We start from the raw sequence: 19,726 nt of genomic DNA on the forward strand, positions 1-19,726 counted from the left end.
CAGGATAGAATACAACAAAAGCCAAGATCTTTTTGTAAGCTGTAAAATCCCCTGCAGTGGTACTGATATAAACTGAAATATAACTTTTTCAGAAAGGTGAGAAACAGCTTTCTCCCTCTCCCTTCTTCCCTTCCTCACTCCTTCCCTGACTTTTTTTTTTCATGTTCCTGATGTGACTATGACATGTGAAAATGTAATCTTGCTAAAATGCTGGTAGAAGATGAAAAGTAAAACCTAGATCACTCATTGAAATAGAAAAAAAAATCATCCTACTTTATATATTTAACATTTCTACTTGGTAGAAAACTCTAGAGGGTATTTGTTAAATGGCTGGATTATGATCTTTGATTCCAAGAGAATGCAGAATACAAGCAACATATTTATATCCATGCCTCGAAAAATAACTGCTATTTCTTTGATTTGTCCCCACTGAAATGCCCACTAAGTCTCACTTGATTTCAAATATTCACTTTTTATATTGAAACATAATGCATTAAGAATAGACATATATAGAGGCACCAGGATGGCTCAGCTGCTTAAGCGTCTGATTTCGACTCAGGTCATGATCTCACTGTTGGTGAGTTCAAGCCCCACGTCAGGCTCTGTGCTGACAGCCTGGAGCCTGTTTCAGGTCTGTGTCCCCCTCTCTCTGACCCTCCCTTGCTCACACTCTGTCTCTCTCTTTCTCTCTCTTTCAAAAATAAGTAAACATTATTTTTTTTAAGAATACACACACACACACACACACACACACACACACACACAAAAGAACAGACATACAGACAGAATATACCTTAGTCATTGCATGGGGTAGGAGGGAGATGGGGATTATCACATGGGCATCAGACTCTCAATGTGGTGATGGAAATATTCTAAAACTGATTTATGATGATATCAAATCACTTGGTAAAGTGGTAAATTTACTTTAAAAATCATACACTTGAAATGAGTGAATTATACAATGTGTAAAAATGCTTCAGTAAAGTTATATATAAAAATGAATGCAAGGAATGAGAGAAGCCAGACATCAAAAATCATATACTATATGAATTCATTTACTTAAATTATAAAATGGGCAAAACTGATTTAAGTAGCAGCAAAACACAGGGATGTAGAGTATGGCTGGTGCAGAGCAGAAAGGGCCACATCGGAGGTGCTGTTAATGTTCTGTGTCTTCAGCTGGTTGTTGTTTAGATGAGCTGGGTTTGTGAAAATTCATTAAGTTGTATATATTTATGATCTGTGCACTTTCCCATATGTATATTACACCTCAATAAATATACACTATGTACACATATATACTTGTTTGCAAATGCCTTTTCAATTTGAAAAGTGTAAGCAATTCTACATAAAGTAAGACTGTATACCACATACTCAAAATATGTGTCCAAAGAGTTGGGATGAGCATGTCATACAATATTCAAGCTTCCCACATTTAGATGGAATTTATGTCCAACTATAAAGAATAACTCCAATAGGACTTTGTATTGACAAGGGGATAGATAGCATCAAGTTAATCATCATATTATCAAGATTTCCTTTTTGTTTTTAAAGTTTATTTATTTATTTCTGAGAGAGAGACACAGCATGAGTGGGGGAGGGGCAGAGAGAGAGGGAGACACAGAATCCGAAGCAGGCTCCAGGCTCTGAGCTGTCAGCACAGAGCCTGATATAGAGCTCAAACTCAGGAGCCTCAAGATCACGACCTGAGCCCAAGTCGGACCCTTAACCAACTGAGCCACCCATACGCCCCTGAATGATCAAGATTTCTTAAAAGCATGTGCACCACATCTATGGGGAGGTTGGTGGGGAGCTGGCCTCAAGTACTGGGACATTTGGGGAAGCTTTAGAGAGATTAATAGTGCCCAACAAACACCAATAAGCTTTTGAAGCCAAGGCAGAACAGGATGGATGAAGTGTTATTGAAGGGAATCTGTTTCCTCATGTTCTTTTTTGGTGCCCAGGCACTCATATTTTATATATCTACTATCACTTTGGTCTCTTCTGGTTCCACCAATGCTGCCATCCTTCAAGGATCAGCTTAACATTCTCTCTTCAATGAACATTCCTTAATATTATCTAGCTGAAAGAGCTTTCCTTTTTTTGAACTCCTCAATAAATGTAAATGAGATAAAAATAAAATATTGAGCAAACAATCTAGCTGTTTACTTTTATCTGCCAAAGAGCTATAGTTTTGTGGGCAGGGACCATGCCCAGCTTATTTATCCACCAAACTCCAAAGTTGTCATGGTGAACTTCATGTTGTGTATTTTCAAGTGTTAGTGGAGTTAAAAATGGAAATACATCTATTAATAACTGAAGATAGCTTGAAACCTCAGCTGAATTCAAAATGTAAAATTTCTGCAGTTATCAGTTGCCAACAGTCATTTTCACATTTAGATTCTAAAGCTGTATATACCATTTTTTAAAACTCGCTGAAGTGTGTAAATGTAACACAAAAAGAAACAAAAATCATTCAGAAATAAGAAAGCTTCCAAGTGGCATCACACAATTGGAGAGCAGATTTACTTATTCATTTACATAGCATTAAACATAAAAAGTTAGTTTTAGGTAAAACCAACAGAAAGTCTGCCCTCTAGAAGCCTACAATTTACTTTAGACAAGGCAATTGTCTAGGATGTGATAATATGGGTTTATTAATGTTTAGATACAATAAAGAAGGATGTAGATAATAGCAAGTGAGATTAGAAGTTCCAAGAAGGATAAAGAAATGTGCTCTGACAGTTTAAGAGGTCTTCTAAGTAGGATAATGAAAGAAGAGGTAAAAGCACAGAACTTTCAGAGAGGATGAAGGCAAAATGGTACAAGAACACACTTGGATTTACACAAGGTGTAATTTGAAAAGCAGTGAGGAATCTGGCTCTCCTGGAGCAGATATCAGACTGCATAGTTTTCCTGGGGAAAGACAAGGAAATCAAAATAACTAACAGTTATTGTTATAAATACATACATAAAAGTAACAATTTTATGTATGTATTTGTTCAATGTGTATTCAAACATCTACATGGATAATATTTCATGCCTGTCCTTGCCTGTGACATCCAGCTAATTCATGAGGCTGAAGTAAGTTACAAAACCTTTTTAACAAGGTTATGCAAGGATACACAAAAACCTTTCACATTTTGTAATAATAATCCTCCAATCTAGAGACATGCTTAAAAATGTTTAGACACCAATATAATGCCTTTCTAGAAATTTAAATGAGAGAAAACAATAATTATCTAAGATATTTTTTAGAAAAAGTTTCCTCATAATTTTAGTTTCAAATGCATTATTTAAACTGTACATATCATTATGAATATGATACATCCATATCATAATTAGAAATTATTAGCATTATTTAACATGCTGTCACTGGCATGACAGTGAAAGCTCATTAATTATAAAGCAGCTTAAACAGACATGGCCATCTCATCTCTTGGGAACTTGCAAGATGTAACCTAATTTCATCTATCCAAGAGTCAAAAGCATTTATTTTGACCAAGTGTAAATGTAGTACATTTAATAGTCAAGATACAACCAAGGAACTTGCCTCCACACAAAATCAACCACAGTTATTTCAGCTGACAATTCTCACTTTGAGAAACCACCAGGGGGGCTTCCACAAATGACTCACTCAGGGTGCTTAAAGCCATTTCACTCTGCAGATTTGTCACTTTCCAGACACATCCCATCTAATTCAGCCGCTTGAGAGGATCCATTGTAACTTTTTTTGCAATAATTATAAGATTAAGGGCTTATTTTGGGAGCCATTAATAATATCAATAAAAGGATTAAAACATTTTCAATGAAAATCATAAAGAGATCAAAGAGCTAGTGAAGTTAATGCTTCTGCTACATTGAAATCAAAAGCTAATAACCACTGAAAAGCAGAATTTCCTCCTCAACCCACACTTCAAATGGATTCAAAGAATCCATTTTTGTATGTTGTTCTGACAGAAACAAATAAAATAACAATTTAGTCACAGTGCCCATTCATTCTACTCATGGAAAACCAGGCAGGACAGACTTGTTACCACCTTGCGCACGATGATAATTCAACTTTTTTAAGCAGATCATCAGAAAATTTAATTATAGTTGGAGGCAAGTCAAATGTGTAACAAGAAGAGATCCACAATGAGAGAGAAACACATGAAGAACCAAATGAAACCAAATGAACTTATATCAAGAGGAATCCCTAATTTAAAAATTTTATTTCTCATTAATACTCACCTTATCATGACTTAGGTTTTAGAAACAAACAAAAGCCCTCAGATTTGCTCAGAGAGACCATTATCCTTCAAGTGTAATACAGATGCTTTGGTCAAAAACCTGGCATATTGTAATTTCAATTAATAACCTATATAACAGTAATTTATAGAAAATAAGATAGTGATTCTACCAATTTATTGATCACACCCATAGATATCAGAATTTTAAGCATCGAGAAGACAAAAGGTTAAAGTTATTGATTTTGTTTTTATGTACTTAAATTTGTTTATTTTTACATACGTTATGATTTTCCCTATATTTTAAGAACACTTGAAATAATGGAAGAAGTGTCTAAATAGAAAAATTATGAAAAAAATTCACTAGATAGGTCATTTGATTAATTATTTAAAAATTACTTTGTGAGCATATAGTCAGAAAGTATGAATGCTTATAGTAAATTAATGACTTCACTAATTTCTAAGAAATCATAGTAATAGTGAACAACTATTTGTAAGCTATGTAATATTTAGCCAATTTATCAAATAATTTTAGTATAATTTAAACCTTTTACAGTATGGATTCCTATTGACCAGTCTCTGCAGAATTGAAGACCTTCTTTTCCTTTTCCAGTGATATCATATGATACCTTAACTTACCTTATTTGAATATGGTAATATTTTGATTTGTTTAAATGAATTACATAAACTAAATAATAAAGAAATAATTTTTCATTGTTTTCAAGGCCAAAAAAATCATGAATCAATAGCCTTTTACTACATTTTGATTAATGGCTATAAAAATTGCTTATTAATTTTTATTCTTTTTCCTACACTGAAAGGAAATATTTATTAGCATTAAAATAATTTTTCTGTAGCTTCTAGAGAAAATTACATAAAAGTCTGTTTTTGAAAACTGTGAAAAATAAATTCAGTTTCTCATCTAATCAGCCCAGTTCCAAAGCACTCAGAGTAGGCCAGGCAACTTAATAACTAATCTAATAAATTTTAATAACGTCCAAATGCCATTTGCAATTTCTATTACTAGCATTTTAGTAATATGGGGAACTAATTTGATATGGAAAAAGTAGTTCAAATGATTCTAAAACACACATACTATTTGTGTTCTTACTTAAGGTCAATAGGTCACATAGATGCAGGCTGAGAGCTTACATTAAATGCGTCCAAGAAAAAGATTATTAGAAGTATCATACCTTTGGGACATAATCTTATAGGCATCTGGCAGATAGCATCGTATATTCTCCATCTGAGCAGGGTCAGAGTCACAAATTTTGTCATCAGTCCTCCCATAGTTGGCACTTTCTATCATGATGACATCTGTTCCTGGACAGCGGAGCTCAATGGGGTAGCTCTCACAGGAGAGCTCTCTGCGGACCACAGCCATCGGAATTGGGGCACGGCTGAAAGCTACAAGAAGGAGGAAGAAGAAATGTAAGTCTTCTTTATTATGCACAAAGGAGAAGTACACGTGTTTGCCTATCCAGTGTTTGAGATAAACTAACACCAAAAACACAAACCGGGCGCAATTAACAATTTTAACTAAAATAGAATATTTCTCACTTCAATAACTTTATTTTTAAAAATCTAAGAATAACAGATATTTCTTAAAAATACTATCTAATACAGTTTTCGTATACATGGGGAAAAAAAATCCTCTGGATTTTCTAAAATTTTGGCTGTTATATGAAATAAAGACTATAAAGAAATATTACCCTCCTCTCCCCCACTCAAAAATATTATCCAGTTTGTAGAGAAAGATTCTCAAGTAAATCTCAAGGGTATCATGCATGTGTTTTGTTTTATTTTATACAAAGTATTACCCCAAAATTGCATTTTTGTTGAGTCATATCGTCTTAAGTATTCTATTTCAACTTTAAAACAGTTTTCATTTTTCAGTAATAATTAACATAATCAGTGCACTTTATGATTTAATTGTAGGGATAATAAGTGTTCTACAAGAAAATAGAGATTTGTATGGAGAAAAAATAAATTTTCCTTCAGCTCCCTCCACATACTTTCCCCAGCCCCCACCGCCACTGTCAAGAGATAACCAGTTAGAACTGTGATGACTCTCCTACTAGAATTTTCTACAGAAAAAACAAATAGACATTGTATGGTTCCTCCTACTCCTTTTTACATTTTATTCAGGTATAGCACACTACACATGTTGTCTGATACCTTTATCTATTTATTAATTTAATGGATATCTCTTTTCATCTGTGTATTGTAGCCCTCAGTTTTAATGGCTGCATTATATATACCTATAAACATTATACAATTGATCTTATGTTGATGGGCATTTGGGAATGTCCGAGTGTTTTAGTCATAATACTGCAAAAAAGCATAAACATATCTGTATACCTTAGCTATAGTATTTTAGAAAAAAATATAGTTATCCCAATATATTTTATGGTATATTTTTATACCATAAATGAAATTGGTGGATCAAGAGGGAAAGACATTTCAAGTTTGGCAAATGTCAACAACTAGATATCCAAAAAACTTAATAAATATGCACAGCTCTACCAGGATCACTTTTCATTTCAAAATTACATATTACCAATTCCCTTAAATTTTGCCAATGCGGTAGACAAAGAATGATACAGTGCCTTTTTAAATTTTTTCAGTATTCTATTTGTACAATGAAACATATTTTCATATGTTTATCAACCCTTCATATTCCTTTTATTTATGAATTGTTTGCTTATATTTATACATGGTTTGCTATTGTAAAAGTTCTTTTTATAGCAAGAAAATTTAAAAAATATCCTTTATATTGGTGGCAAATATGTTCTTTTAGTTTGTTGTTTGATTTTAGATGTTTGCTGAACATATATATTTCATCTTTATACAGGGAGTTACCCATCTTTTCATGTCAAGTTTAAGTTTCCAACTCCAAGATTGTGAACATAATCAGTATATTATTGGAAGAAAGTCAAATGTTTAATTGTAATAACTCAGGTTTTCTTTTAAAAGCATAGAATTGAAATTCTCAATTAAGTGTTTACCAACTATCTAATAAGTTGATTTCGACATAAGAGAATTAATTATGGAGATAAATTGGAGCTATAAATATGCATTAATATTTTACTAATTCACTAATGTGTACATATATAAAATATGTATTTAAATAAATATATGCAACTTTTCTTGTGGCTCTCTTACTAAGCATGAAATGTGAAAGGAAAGGAAGGGAGGAGAGGAACAAGGAAGTGAAAATAGAGTAGAGGTGGGTAAGAGAGAAATTTTATTCTATAAATATTTTCACTTCAAACTTAGAGGAAATATTTGGTTTGTGAAACCATAACTATTATTTCAAAATTGAGAATGACATTAGTTTTTACCTCATTTCTATAATGTTTTGGAAAAGCTATAACTGTACCATACACCCCATGCATAACTTGTGAGCAGGTCACTTAAAGTTCTCAAGAAGCACACACAGGTAATTCCATTCTGGTTGTCATTCAACATCTCCTTTATGTCCTCTCTCTCTCTCTCTCTCTCTCTCTCTCTCTCTCACACACACACACAGACACACACATATGCGCGCGCGCGCGCACACACACACACACACACACACACACAAGAATCTAGCACATCCACAGCATTCATGGGAGAGTTAACATAATTAGAGGTTGGTTGTAACATTATTTTTAACATTTGGTCTTGAGCCAAAATTTTGACAGGGTATTCCCACACTAGAGAGACAATGCATTTCTATTGTTTCTAAAATAAAATATCCTTGTTTATCTATCACTCTGAAATTAGATGGCTGTTAAAACATGAAGTCCTTTTTAATAGTGAGATTCTATTTTTAAGGATAAAGATATTTTCATTACTGTACTTAGTATTTTAAGTAATGGAATCATTGAATGATAAAAATATTCCAATTTGGCAATCCAGTTTCCTGATTTGGTCAATTTAAATGGGATCATAGAGGTTGTTTTTGTTTCTTTGGTGTTTTTATTTTTTGTTTTTAATAAAACATTTTGAAATCAGAATTTCTAGTAAATTTTTTAGCATTTGCTAAAAGGCAATTTGTTTCTTAACTTCAGTATAACTATTTAAAAAATACCATTGAAACTGCTTCCAAACATTGAATTGATCTGGCTATATTTTAACTTAAACAATTAAGTTAAATTAAGTTTAAAAAAAAAACAAGCTAATTTAACAAGGAAACAAAACAAATAAGCAAATCATACAGTCAAAGCATCTGTTTGACTAAGTGGACAATTAGGTTAATTAAATTCATCAATTTTTGTCAAAACATGTGTATGTAGACATAGCTTTATTCTGGTTCTCAGCTGTCAAAAATATGATTTAGAACCAGACACTAGACAGTTGCAAAGTCAACTAAAATGTGGAGGCCAAGATTTTCCATGTATCTCTTTTGATCCTGTAAGAATTATGCAAAAGTAATATATATATATGGCAATTTTTACAGAGAGCCAGAGTTGATTTGTGGATGCTTTCTTCCATTTAACATATAATTGCATTTGTATCAGTAACCTAGTGATAAACTGCACTCCTAAATGATGGATGCTTTGTTTAAAGGAATGTATTACTGGAAACTATAACATTATCTAATTAGCTATTTAAATTACTTTTAATTATGTTGCTAAATGCTTTAATCAGCAACGAAAGTCCAATGGGGGAAAAATAAGCTTTAAGTTAAAAGTTGTGTTGTTTCTTGTTTTTTAACCATTCAGTTACCGTGCTAACAAGAGACAGATTTTCCCTAAAGATTAAGACATGGAAAATGTCAACAATTCAAATGCAGGAGAGTCCGTGAAATCATCTATTACATACCGTATCAGAGTAATGTTACATTGGGCATTGTGAAGTGGCTGTGGAAAAATAATGTGAGGCAAAGAAGGCATATTCTAGAACTCCTTCTCACTTTTATTCCATTTGTTAATCTGTTATAACAAAAAATAGAGTATTATAATTTGATGTGTAATAGGTATTAGCTGAATAAACTGGAAAAATTTCAGATGTAAAATCTGATAACTGGGTACTATGTAGTATATACTATGGAACTACCCACTGACCATGGAACTAAGGAGTCATGGATGAAATTAATCTTCTCCTCTAAGATGGCCAGAAACTCAGCAACTGCCCACGTTCCATGGCAAACACACACCTAATGAAAAGTGCTCCTGACCAGGGATTAAATAACAAGAGAAGAAACCCCCTCTTCTTGCTCACTTGTTTGCAGCACAAACTACTTTCATGTTTTGCTTTTCTGAGGCCTCAAGCACTCTGTTGTTGAAACCTCTTCTTTCTCTCTTTGGCCTCTCTCTTCTACTGTTAAGCCTTCTTGGTGATGTTTGACTCAAAATGCCCTAAGTCCTTGGTGAACTGTGGATGGTAATAACAAAGACACCGGTCTAGGGACAGGAGGTGGAGGTGAAGGCAGAGAGTAAAAGCTGGTGGCCAAATACTGGTCAAATGATTCTTTATAGATCCCAACCAAGTACGGGGCTCAGAGACCTGCTAGGAGAACCTTAGGGTTTTAGAGGGGAGCTTTCAAAGAAGGGAATGTTACTTGAGACATAGGATTTTAGGGCACAGGATATCTGTCAATAAGAATAAGGCTAAACACAGACACAGAGGCAAGCAGCCAGTTAGTTGAGTGAGAGCATAAACCGGTGTAATTAATTATGTTTTAAATGTGGTGAATTTAAGAAGTCAGAATAACATAAAAAATTTTCAACTATTAATTGGGTTCAGAAGTAGAATACAGGCTAAAACTATGGTAAGGACATGAAGTGGTGTACTGGGTAGCTATAGAGAAGAAGGGGATGGCTGCAGAAGTTGGAATATCCATAGCCACTAAGGAGGAGAGGAGTCCCACAGAGAGAGGCTCTGTGGATCTATTCAAGGAAGAATCTGATTAAACAGACTAAGCTGCCTACCACTTACCACTGCTTTGAGGATAAGGAAACTTACTTATAGGACAGATGAATCTGTGTGTGTGTGTGTGTGTGTGTGTGTGTGTGTGTGTGTGTGTGTGTTTGCACGCACATGCGTGCACAAGCACGTGTGCATTTCCCCAGGTCAAGTCTTCAATGCCTTATTTAAATCTGGTTGGATTTTCCATGAATTATTCCACATACTTAAGAACCCATTCAAAAAAATAAAGCATGTAGACTAATCTGCATTTAGCAGAGACTGAAATCTTCAGCCTGCTCTATATGTTTGTTACGAATATAAAAATATTAGCAAAACAGCTTATGTTTGTGTTTATCTTCCATTCCTTTACCTTTGTGCTTTGTTTAACCCAAATCCTGTGTATTGAAATAGAATTAAATCTACCAAATAATTTTTTTTAAGAATGGATAAGAGAATGCAAAATAGAAGGCTATTTTGTGGCAGTAAGGACAAGATGATTGCTTTCAATGAATAATGACAGAGAACATATTTGATCTATATTTAGGAACAAAAAGAAAACTGCATGATTTGGTGATTGGCTGAACAAGAAGAATAAAAGGGAGGGTAACAAAAATAACTACCAAGCTTCTGGCATAAGCAAATGGCTAGATTATCGTGTCATGAACAGAATCTGGTAGGAAGTTGAATACAGGTTAATGACTCAGAAAGGAGATCTTTATAAATTTGAAAATTGTAAGGTAGTAGTATCTGAAATCAGAGCAGTAGATAAAATAACCTAGGGAGGGAAATACAGATTTTCTTAAAGAGGTCCATATGGCAGTTTTCAAATATGTTTACAATTCTTTGACAGTTCTCCATTTTTATTCCCTTTTCATTTGAAAAGACACTACTTAGGCACTCACTTCTAATGGACATAATGTGGTAGAAATGAGTGTGTGATTTCCAAAAGTAGTTCATTAACAAGATACTGCAGCCTGAGGCTCTCTCTTGATCACTCATTTTGTGCAAAACCAGTCACCACATCTTGAGAACACTGGACCAGCCCAATGGAGAGGTCAATGGAGAGGACAGCCAGGCAAGGCAGGTTGGTCCTCCAAATACCAGAAATCCTGTTTTTGAGGAAATACAACTCTATGAGAGACACTGAGCCAGAATCAACTAAGTGAACTACTCCCATATTCCTAGCCTAAAAAAACAGAGCAGATGCTAAATGCTTATTGTTTCAAGCCACTGAAGAAATGTTTAAAAGGCAGACCCTGAAACCAGTAGACAGATATTGAAGAATTATGAAATCAATAAAAGAAAAATATGATGAATGACCCACACAGAAAGTCTAATATTACCATCCCTTTGCTCAAATGATCACTTAGACCACCAGATTAAAGATATATATATATATATATATATATATATATATATATATATATAATTTTATTTATAATTTATATGAAAAAATATAGAAATAAATGTGTATACACACACATACAGTTTTCAGCACTTAAAAATGATTATTACTAGGTGCTAAGAACATTTTTTCCCCTGTATGTCAATAATCTTGGGGTGGGGGTAGCTCTTTTGAAAACTTTAAAAAAGGAAAGAGATCAGTCTCTTATAAGAAAAAAAAGTAAAACTATATGTAAATCACAGTTAATGATTTTAAAGGTGTTTCTTAATTATGGAGAGGGAAACAACTATCTGAAAGTGGGTTAGTTTCTACTTATCACCAATGACTTAAAAAAAAAAAAACGTCATTACTTACATGCTGCCCCAAAGTAAATACGTCCAATTTTAGGTTTCAAGAGAACCTATGACATAATTTTCTTAAGTATGTGTATTTTCTCTGTACCATTTTACATGCCAGCACACTTATCCAAGTTTTAAAAAATGTGCTCTGAAAGTCAAGTCTGAAATTTTTGGCAGCAAAAAATAACATTTGAAACCCAATGAAATATCAACCTATCATGTACTTTCTTTAAAAGTACATCTGCTGTTGGCAAGGATGTGGCGAAAGGGGAACCCTCGTACACTGTTGGTGGGAATGCAAACTGGTACAGTCACTCTGAAAAACAGTATAGAGGTGTCTCAAAAAGTTAAAAATAGAACGACCCTATGACCCAATTGTAGTATTAGGTATTTATCCAAAGAATACAAAAATACTGATTTGCAGCGGGGGGCAGAATGTTGATAGCAGCATAATTAACAATAGCCAAATTATGGAAAGAGCCCAAATGTCCATCGACTGATCAATGGATAAAGAAGATATCATATATATATTTATATCATATATATACATTTTAATTGTCACTGTGAAACACTTAATTAAATACTATAATATTTAAATTATATGTGTTTTTGGCTGAAATAAATATGTTGAAATTCAGTGTATTCGAAATATATATATTGTAGTGGAGATATATATTTTATATATAATATATATAAAATATATATATGATATCTTATATATATATGAGATATATATATATCATATATCTTATGATATCTATGATATATATAAGATATATATGAGATATATCTATGATACATATAAGATATATATGATATCTATGATATATATATGATATGATATATATAAGATATATATGAGATATATCTATGATATATATAAGATATATATGATATATATATGTATATACATATATATACACATATATATACATATATACATATATCTCATATATATCTTATATATATCATAGATATATCTCATATATATCTTATATATATCATAGATATCATAAGATATATGATATATATATCTCATATATATATGTATATACATATATATACACATATATATACGTATATACATATATCTCATATATATCTTATATATATCATAGATATATCTCATATATATCTTATATATATCATAGATATCATAAGATATATGATATATATATCTCATATATATATAAGATATCATATATATATAAAGAAGATATCATATATATATTATATATATATATATATAAAATATATATCTCCACTACAATATATATATTTCGAATACACTGAATTTCAACATATTTATTTCAGCAAAAAACACATATAATTTAAATATTATAGTATTTAATTAAGTGTTTCACAGTGACAATTAAAACTGAAGAAATAACCTGGGGTGCCTAGGTGGCTCAGTCAGTTAAGCATCTGACTTTGGCTCAATGCTGACAGCTCAGAACCCGGAGCCTGCTTCAGATTCTGTGTCTCCCTGTCTCTGTGCCCCTCCCCTGCTCACTCTCTCTCTCTCTCTCTCTCTCTCTCAAAAATAAATAAACAAAACTAATTAAAAACAAACTAAAGAAATAACCAAAGGCAATTATGGTCTGAATGGAAAATACAAAACAAACCAAAATAAATAAAATAAATAAATAAACAAACCCCCCAAAAAACATGAAATTTAAAATTTCTGAAATTACATGAAAAAAAAGTACTACTGAGTGGAATATTATAAAACAGTTAATGAATGTCAAGCTATTCTTTTGACTTAAGGAGCTTTAGCATGAGGGTAACATTAATTGTGCTTTTTGAGCATACATATACAAAATGGTGGTCTTCAAGTGAAATTGTCCACACAGAGAATGTCTAAAAATTTAGCAACTGTTTGAATAAATGAATTCATATCTACTTGTTATGACTTTTCAACATTCAATAAAATTATATTCCACACTATCTTCCAATTATATTCATGAGGGATAAAATTTCTAAAACTGTGTCAAATTTCACCTATAACAATTATTCCAATCTTTTTCTAAATGTCAAAAACTCAAAACTGGCTGTTCAATACGTTCTTAAGAGTACAATTTATAATTTCAAGATAAATAAAAACTCAGTGAAAAGAATTACACAATTAAAAAAAATAAAGAAGATACGCTAAAGTAATTCTCAATGCATACTGATCACCTACAATGTGGCCGCTGGGAGTTATTAACCATAAGGCATGGGTGTTGTTTAAATTCTTCCTCCACACTGGGGATTATCTCAGACCAAGGAGTGGTTCTGCACAGAATGGGATTCCAAAAATCTGGTAGAAGGAGCTTCAGAGTTATCACATAAAATCAAGAAAATGATGAAAATTCACGTGTGTGATGGTTAATTTTATGTGTCAACTTGACTAGGCTACAAGATGCCCAGGTAACTGGTAAAATATCATTTCTGGGTGTGTCTGCGAGTATGTCTCTGGAAAAGAGCATTTGATAAAGTATGTTAATAAAGAAGATCACCCTTACCAATTTAGGTGGATTATCATCTAATCTTCTGAGGGCTCAAATAGAACAGAAAAGCAGAAGAAGTATGAATTTGCTCTCTGCTTGAATTGGTATATCCATGTTCTCCAACCCTCTGACATCGATGCTTCTGGTTCTCAGGCCTTTAGACATAGACCAGGATGCACACTTAGTGGCTCTCCAGATTCAGGCGTCTGAACTCAGACTGAGACTTACACCACTGCTTTCCCTGGTTCTCAGGCCTACAAGTTGGACTGGAATTATGTCACTGGCTTTTCTGTGCCTCTAGCTTGCAAACACTAAATCATGTGGGGCTTCTCAGCCTCCATAATTACATGAGCCAATCCCTCACAATAAATCTCTTCATATTAATATAATATAATATAATATAATATAATATAATATAATATAAGTGTGTGTGTATATGTGTATCTTTATATATCTATATCTTTATATACAGCTATATCTTTGTATATATATCTTTATATATGTCTATATACATATGTCTATACACACGTCTATACACACACATATATACACATATATACAACATATACACACATATAATACCCCTAAATATGGATCCATATATATGGATAATTGTGATATATAAAATGTTATAGTTTCAGAAATTTTATTCATCGATATGGTTGGAAAACAACCTGGAAAACACACACTAACAATGTGAGTGTGGCAAGTCACAAAAAACAAGAGATGGTATCCATGATTACTAAAAACAAAAGGTTACAGGATAATGACACCAAGACCAGAAGAGTAAAAGTCTGGAGCAAGGAGGACAGATGGGGCAGAGGATTTAGAGCAAAAGTACTGAGAATCTTCCTAAGTGTCTCCAGAGAACTTGAGAAGCTTGTAGTTAGAGAATGCACACACCTATGCAAGGCTTAAAACATCATAAAGCACAATGAATTATGTAGAACCCATTAAAAAATAACGGAATGATAAGTATGTGCTTGGGTGCTTAAAAAAGATTTCTTGAAGGCAGCAAACTTGAGTCGGACATTAAAGATGAAACAATATGTGAATACAGGAGGAGAAATAACAAAATATGCCAGATCAAGATTCTGAGTAAAGAAAGAGGTATTCAGAGTTCTGAGAGGATTTCAAAGATCTGCACCTCCTTGTTCATTGCAGCATTATTCTCCATAGCCAATACATGACAACAATCTAAGTGTCCACTGATGGACAGATGGATAAATAAGGTGTGGCATATATACATACATAATGAATTATTATTCAGTCATGTAAAAGAAGGAAATCCCTCCATGTGTGATAACATGGATAGATCTTGAGTATATTGTGCTAAGTGAAATAAGTCAGACGGAAAAAAGACAAAGATCACACTTATATGTGAAATCTAAAAAAGCCAAACTCATAGAAACAGGGAGGTGAACAGTGGTTGCCAGAGGCTGGGAATGAAGGAAATAGGAGGACGGAGGTCAAAATCCATAAGCGTCCAATCTTAAGATGAGTAACTTCTTAGGATCTAGTGTACAACACAGTGATTATAGTTCACAATTCCGTATTATGACTTAAAGGTTGCTGGGGTAGATTTTAAATGTTCTTACCAGAAAAATAAATGGCAATTATGTGAGGAGATGAAGACATTAACTAATCCTATTGTGGTAATCATTTTACACACGTAAGTACATCAATCAATGCACTGTACACTTTAAACTTACACAATATTATATGTCAATTATATATCAATAAAGCTGGGTTAGAAAGAAGATACATTCACAAGGGAATCAGAAGCAGATGGCAGAACTAAGCAGTGGTCAAATCAGAAAGAGCATTAAAATCAGATTCAGAATACAGTCCAAATTATATAGAGCAGTGTTAGATTACAGTGTAATATGATATCATAACTGTATTAATATAATTAATCTTAAAAAGCATTAGCCAATAGATTATTCAAACAGTAAAAGATACCAGATAGTAGAAAGAAAGATAACAGAGTTTGCAATTAATGAGGAAGATGTTGTGATAAGGGTGAGATGATGATGATAATTGCTGACATTTATTGAGTGCTTTCCATGTGCTGGTGCTTTAAAAGTATCATTGCATTTCAAAACCAAACAATAAAGGCTTGGCAATATTATCATCCCTATTTAGTACACGAGGAAACTGCAGCTTAGCCAAAAATGGTAAGGATGGGAGGGATGGGCTAGAAACTTATGTAGGTAACAGATGCAATGACTCTCCTTGTGTGCCACACAGAGAAAACAAAGGAAGGGGGCTTCTCCTAGGAAACACATAAGGCAATATGAGAATATCACCCTAATAATCAGTAATACAAAGTTCACAGATTCTCACTGTTTTAGTGACATGAAGTCTAATTCCTGAATATAAAACGTAAATATTCTATTTATTGTGCCTAGCAAGGTTTTTTGTTTATTTTAAATAGCATAAAACATAATAGCATATTATTACTATTACTATTCTGACAATTCTAAGAAATTCTTTCCTAACACTTTGATATTATATCACAAAAATTAATATGAAAATTTCTTTGTGTAAAAACCGCAGTAAGATGCAAAATCATTATTTAATTTTAAAATGTGGCATTAATTTTCAAATGTAGTATTTTACTTTCACTGCAGCATATAAATAAGTAATGTTCTTTATTTCAAGTCAACAAACCTAAAGTTTATCTTATTATTTTTTATCTTTTTATGTTTATTTATTTTTGTGAGACAGAGCGAGAGCCGGGGTGAGGCAGAGACAGACGGATCATGACAGGAGCTGAGGTCGGACACTTAACTGACTGAGCCAGTCAGGCGCCCCAAAGTTCATGTTATTCTTATATTACAATTAAGGAAATCTGTAGTAATACAGATTCTGACAGAAGAAATGCGTAAGAAATTTAGTGAAGGGTAAACATAAAATTTTGAATGAACAGTGATGTCACAGATTAAAACGGAGCAAAATTTAATTCTGAAGGAAAGAATTCCTAAACAGTGAATAAATGCTCTAGGTCACAGCACACACCATTCAGAAATACATAGGCAGCACTTCCATTGGCTCCCTCCTCCCCATCCCACCACACCCAATTCACCCGAAAGGATAGAGATTTCAGTAGCTTATAATTTTTTGTTTTATCCTAAAGAGGAGTAATACTAAGGCATTTCTTTCTAACACAGCAGCATAAATCTTCTGCAGAAGAGCCCTGGTAATAACCTCTTGGGTAATCTTCAACACTGAAAAACATACAACAGTTGTATGTATGTATATATACATACATACATACATACATATATCCACTCACCCAGTGTTGAACTGTTAGTACCTATGTAATCCACCTGGAAGTAGATTATACCTAGCCATAAAGAGCCTGACCAAATCTGTTAGCTCAACACTGTTACATTTTCTAACCAAAGATCTGGATCATCTGTTTAGAGCAGCTAAAAGTTAACATTCATGCCACTGGAATGTATTTGTTGGGAATAAGTATTTGAAAATTAACTGTGCTGCTTACAGAATGAAATGCTTATCCTTTATTTTATTGCCAGTGAAAATATTTATTAGCAATGTTTTCAAGCAAATAGATTTTCATTAAGAAGTTGACTCACACTGAATAGTAAAAGTAAATCCTGTCTTAAAGACTGGGAATCTCTAAATATTTAATAATATCAGTAAATGAGGAAATGTATTAACCAACCCAATCTCTCAACCTATAAAACGTCCAGATCCTTGCCAAATACTCAAAATGTGGGATACGAAGGGTAGCCAGCTAATTTTTTTTTCATAAACACCAATGACAATTTTCTATCCAAAACAGAAAGAAAACAGGATGAGAAAAAGCCTAGCCAAAATGAAACTACAGATGCTAGGCAAAACAAACAAAACAAAATAACAAACAAACAAACAAACAAAAACACCACAAACTGGATAATTCTGGACAATAAGTGAAGATCTTTTAAGTGAAAGTGAAATCTCTTTGGGCTAGTTCAAAAATGAATTCTCACCTGCCACCATTTTGAGGCAAAGCCACCAGAAACACTCTGGATACACACATTTTTATCTTCTTTTTAACAACAATAAAAACAACACAAATATCCTGAAAGGCAGAAAAGCAGCTCACACACTTAAGATTCTAAAGTCTTATAAACTGACTTCTAAACCACATTTGAAAAAAAAAAATCACAGGAAATATGTGATAAAAGCTAGACCAAGGATTATTTGTATCCGTAAGAAAACGGTCATGAAATGACATAGGGCATAGAGAGCACACTTGTATATTTGTTCATCTCAACCACAAACTATACCATTGAGGTTTGTAAAGAATATTTTCCCACATACAAAAAAAATTTAATAAAAATTCTTTATAGAATACATTTTCGGGGACAAAAGCAAGTTTCTTGAAATAGGTTAAAGTCAAAGTTACAAACATCCTCCCCAATGTTTCCTCAAATCATTAGACAAATAAATTGTGAACAGGCATTTTCAAAGTGATGGTTGAGAAACACATTCTGTTATGCCTCAATGATCAATATCAATTCTCCACATCAATGATTAACTTCATTTACTCATTCAACAGACATAAATTGGGCACTAGGGCAGTGTCAGACACTGTTCCATGTTGTGGGTATTCAATGGTCAATAAAACATTGATTCATGACCTCATGGAATTTGCAATATAGATGGGGGCAAGGGATAAACATTAAATAAATACACAAATAATTAAGTCCCCAAATAACCATGCGAACCATGATGGAGAAATAGAACAAAATATGATACTCTGAGAGAAAACAGCAGTGTCACCAAATGCTAGCTTGAACAATATGTCTGTCTCTGGTGTACCCAGGAAAGTTCAGAGTGTCCAAAATGATTTTAACAAGAGAATTTTCAAAATTACTAAAGCACAAGTTCAAAATCTCGTAATGTTCTGTTATTCAAAATGAAATACATCATTAAGTCTTGCTCAAACTCTTTTTTCTTTAATTTTTTTAATTCATTAAGTGTACTCTTTAATGGTTTATGTTTATTTTTACTTCTTTTTTTTTTTATTTTTGAAGGAGAGAGAGCGAGACACAGAGCATGAGTAGGAGAGGAGCAGAGAGAGCAGGAAACACAGAATTCTAAGCAGACTCCAGGATCTAAGCTGTCAGCACAGAGCCCTATGCGGTGCTTGAACTCACGAACCATGATATCATGACCTGAGCCGAAGTTGGATGTTTAACCGACGGAGCCACCCAGGTGCCCCGATAAGTGTACTCTTTAACTCCCATCCCCTATTTCCCCTATCTCCTCACCCACTTTCCCTCTGGTAACCATCATTTTGTTCTCTATAGTTAAGAGTCTGTTTCTTGGTTTGTCTCCCTCTTTTTTCTTTCTTTG

General features: G+C 33.1%; 1 protein-coding gene across 23 annotated transcripts in view; it reads right to left on the reverse strand.

Annotated features, from left to right (window-relative positions):
• The window catches only part of ADGRL3 (adhesion G protein-coupled receptor L3), an 827,855-nt gene that overhangs the window by 416,788 nt on the left and 391,341 nt on the right, over nucleotides 1-19,726 (reverse strand). For all 23 annotated transcript variants that reach the window (XM_043572585.1, XM_043572597.1, XM_043572586.1 and 20 more), the window contains one exon: nucleotides 5,423-5,636. In XM_043572585.1, the coding sequence (XP_043428520.1) occupies nucleotides 5,423-5,636 (214 nt within the window). The remainder of the gene's footprint in view (nucleotides 1-5,422; nucleotides 5,637-19,726) is intronic.

The sequence above is a fragment of the Prionailurus bengalensis genome, chromosome B1, assembly GCF_016509475.1.
Source record: "Prionailurus bengalensis isolate Pbe53 chromosome B1, Fcat_Pben_1.1_paternal_pri, whole genome shotgun sequence".
Classification (NCBI taxonomy): Eukaryota; Metazoa; Chordata; class Mammalia; order Carnivora; family Felidae; genus Prionailurus; species Prionailurus bengalensis.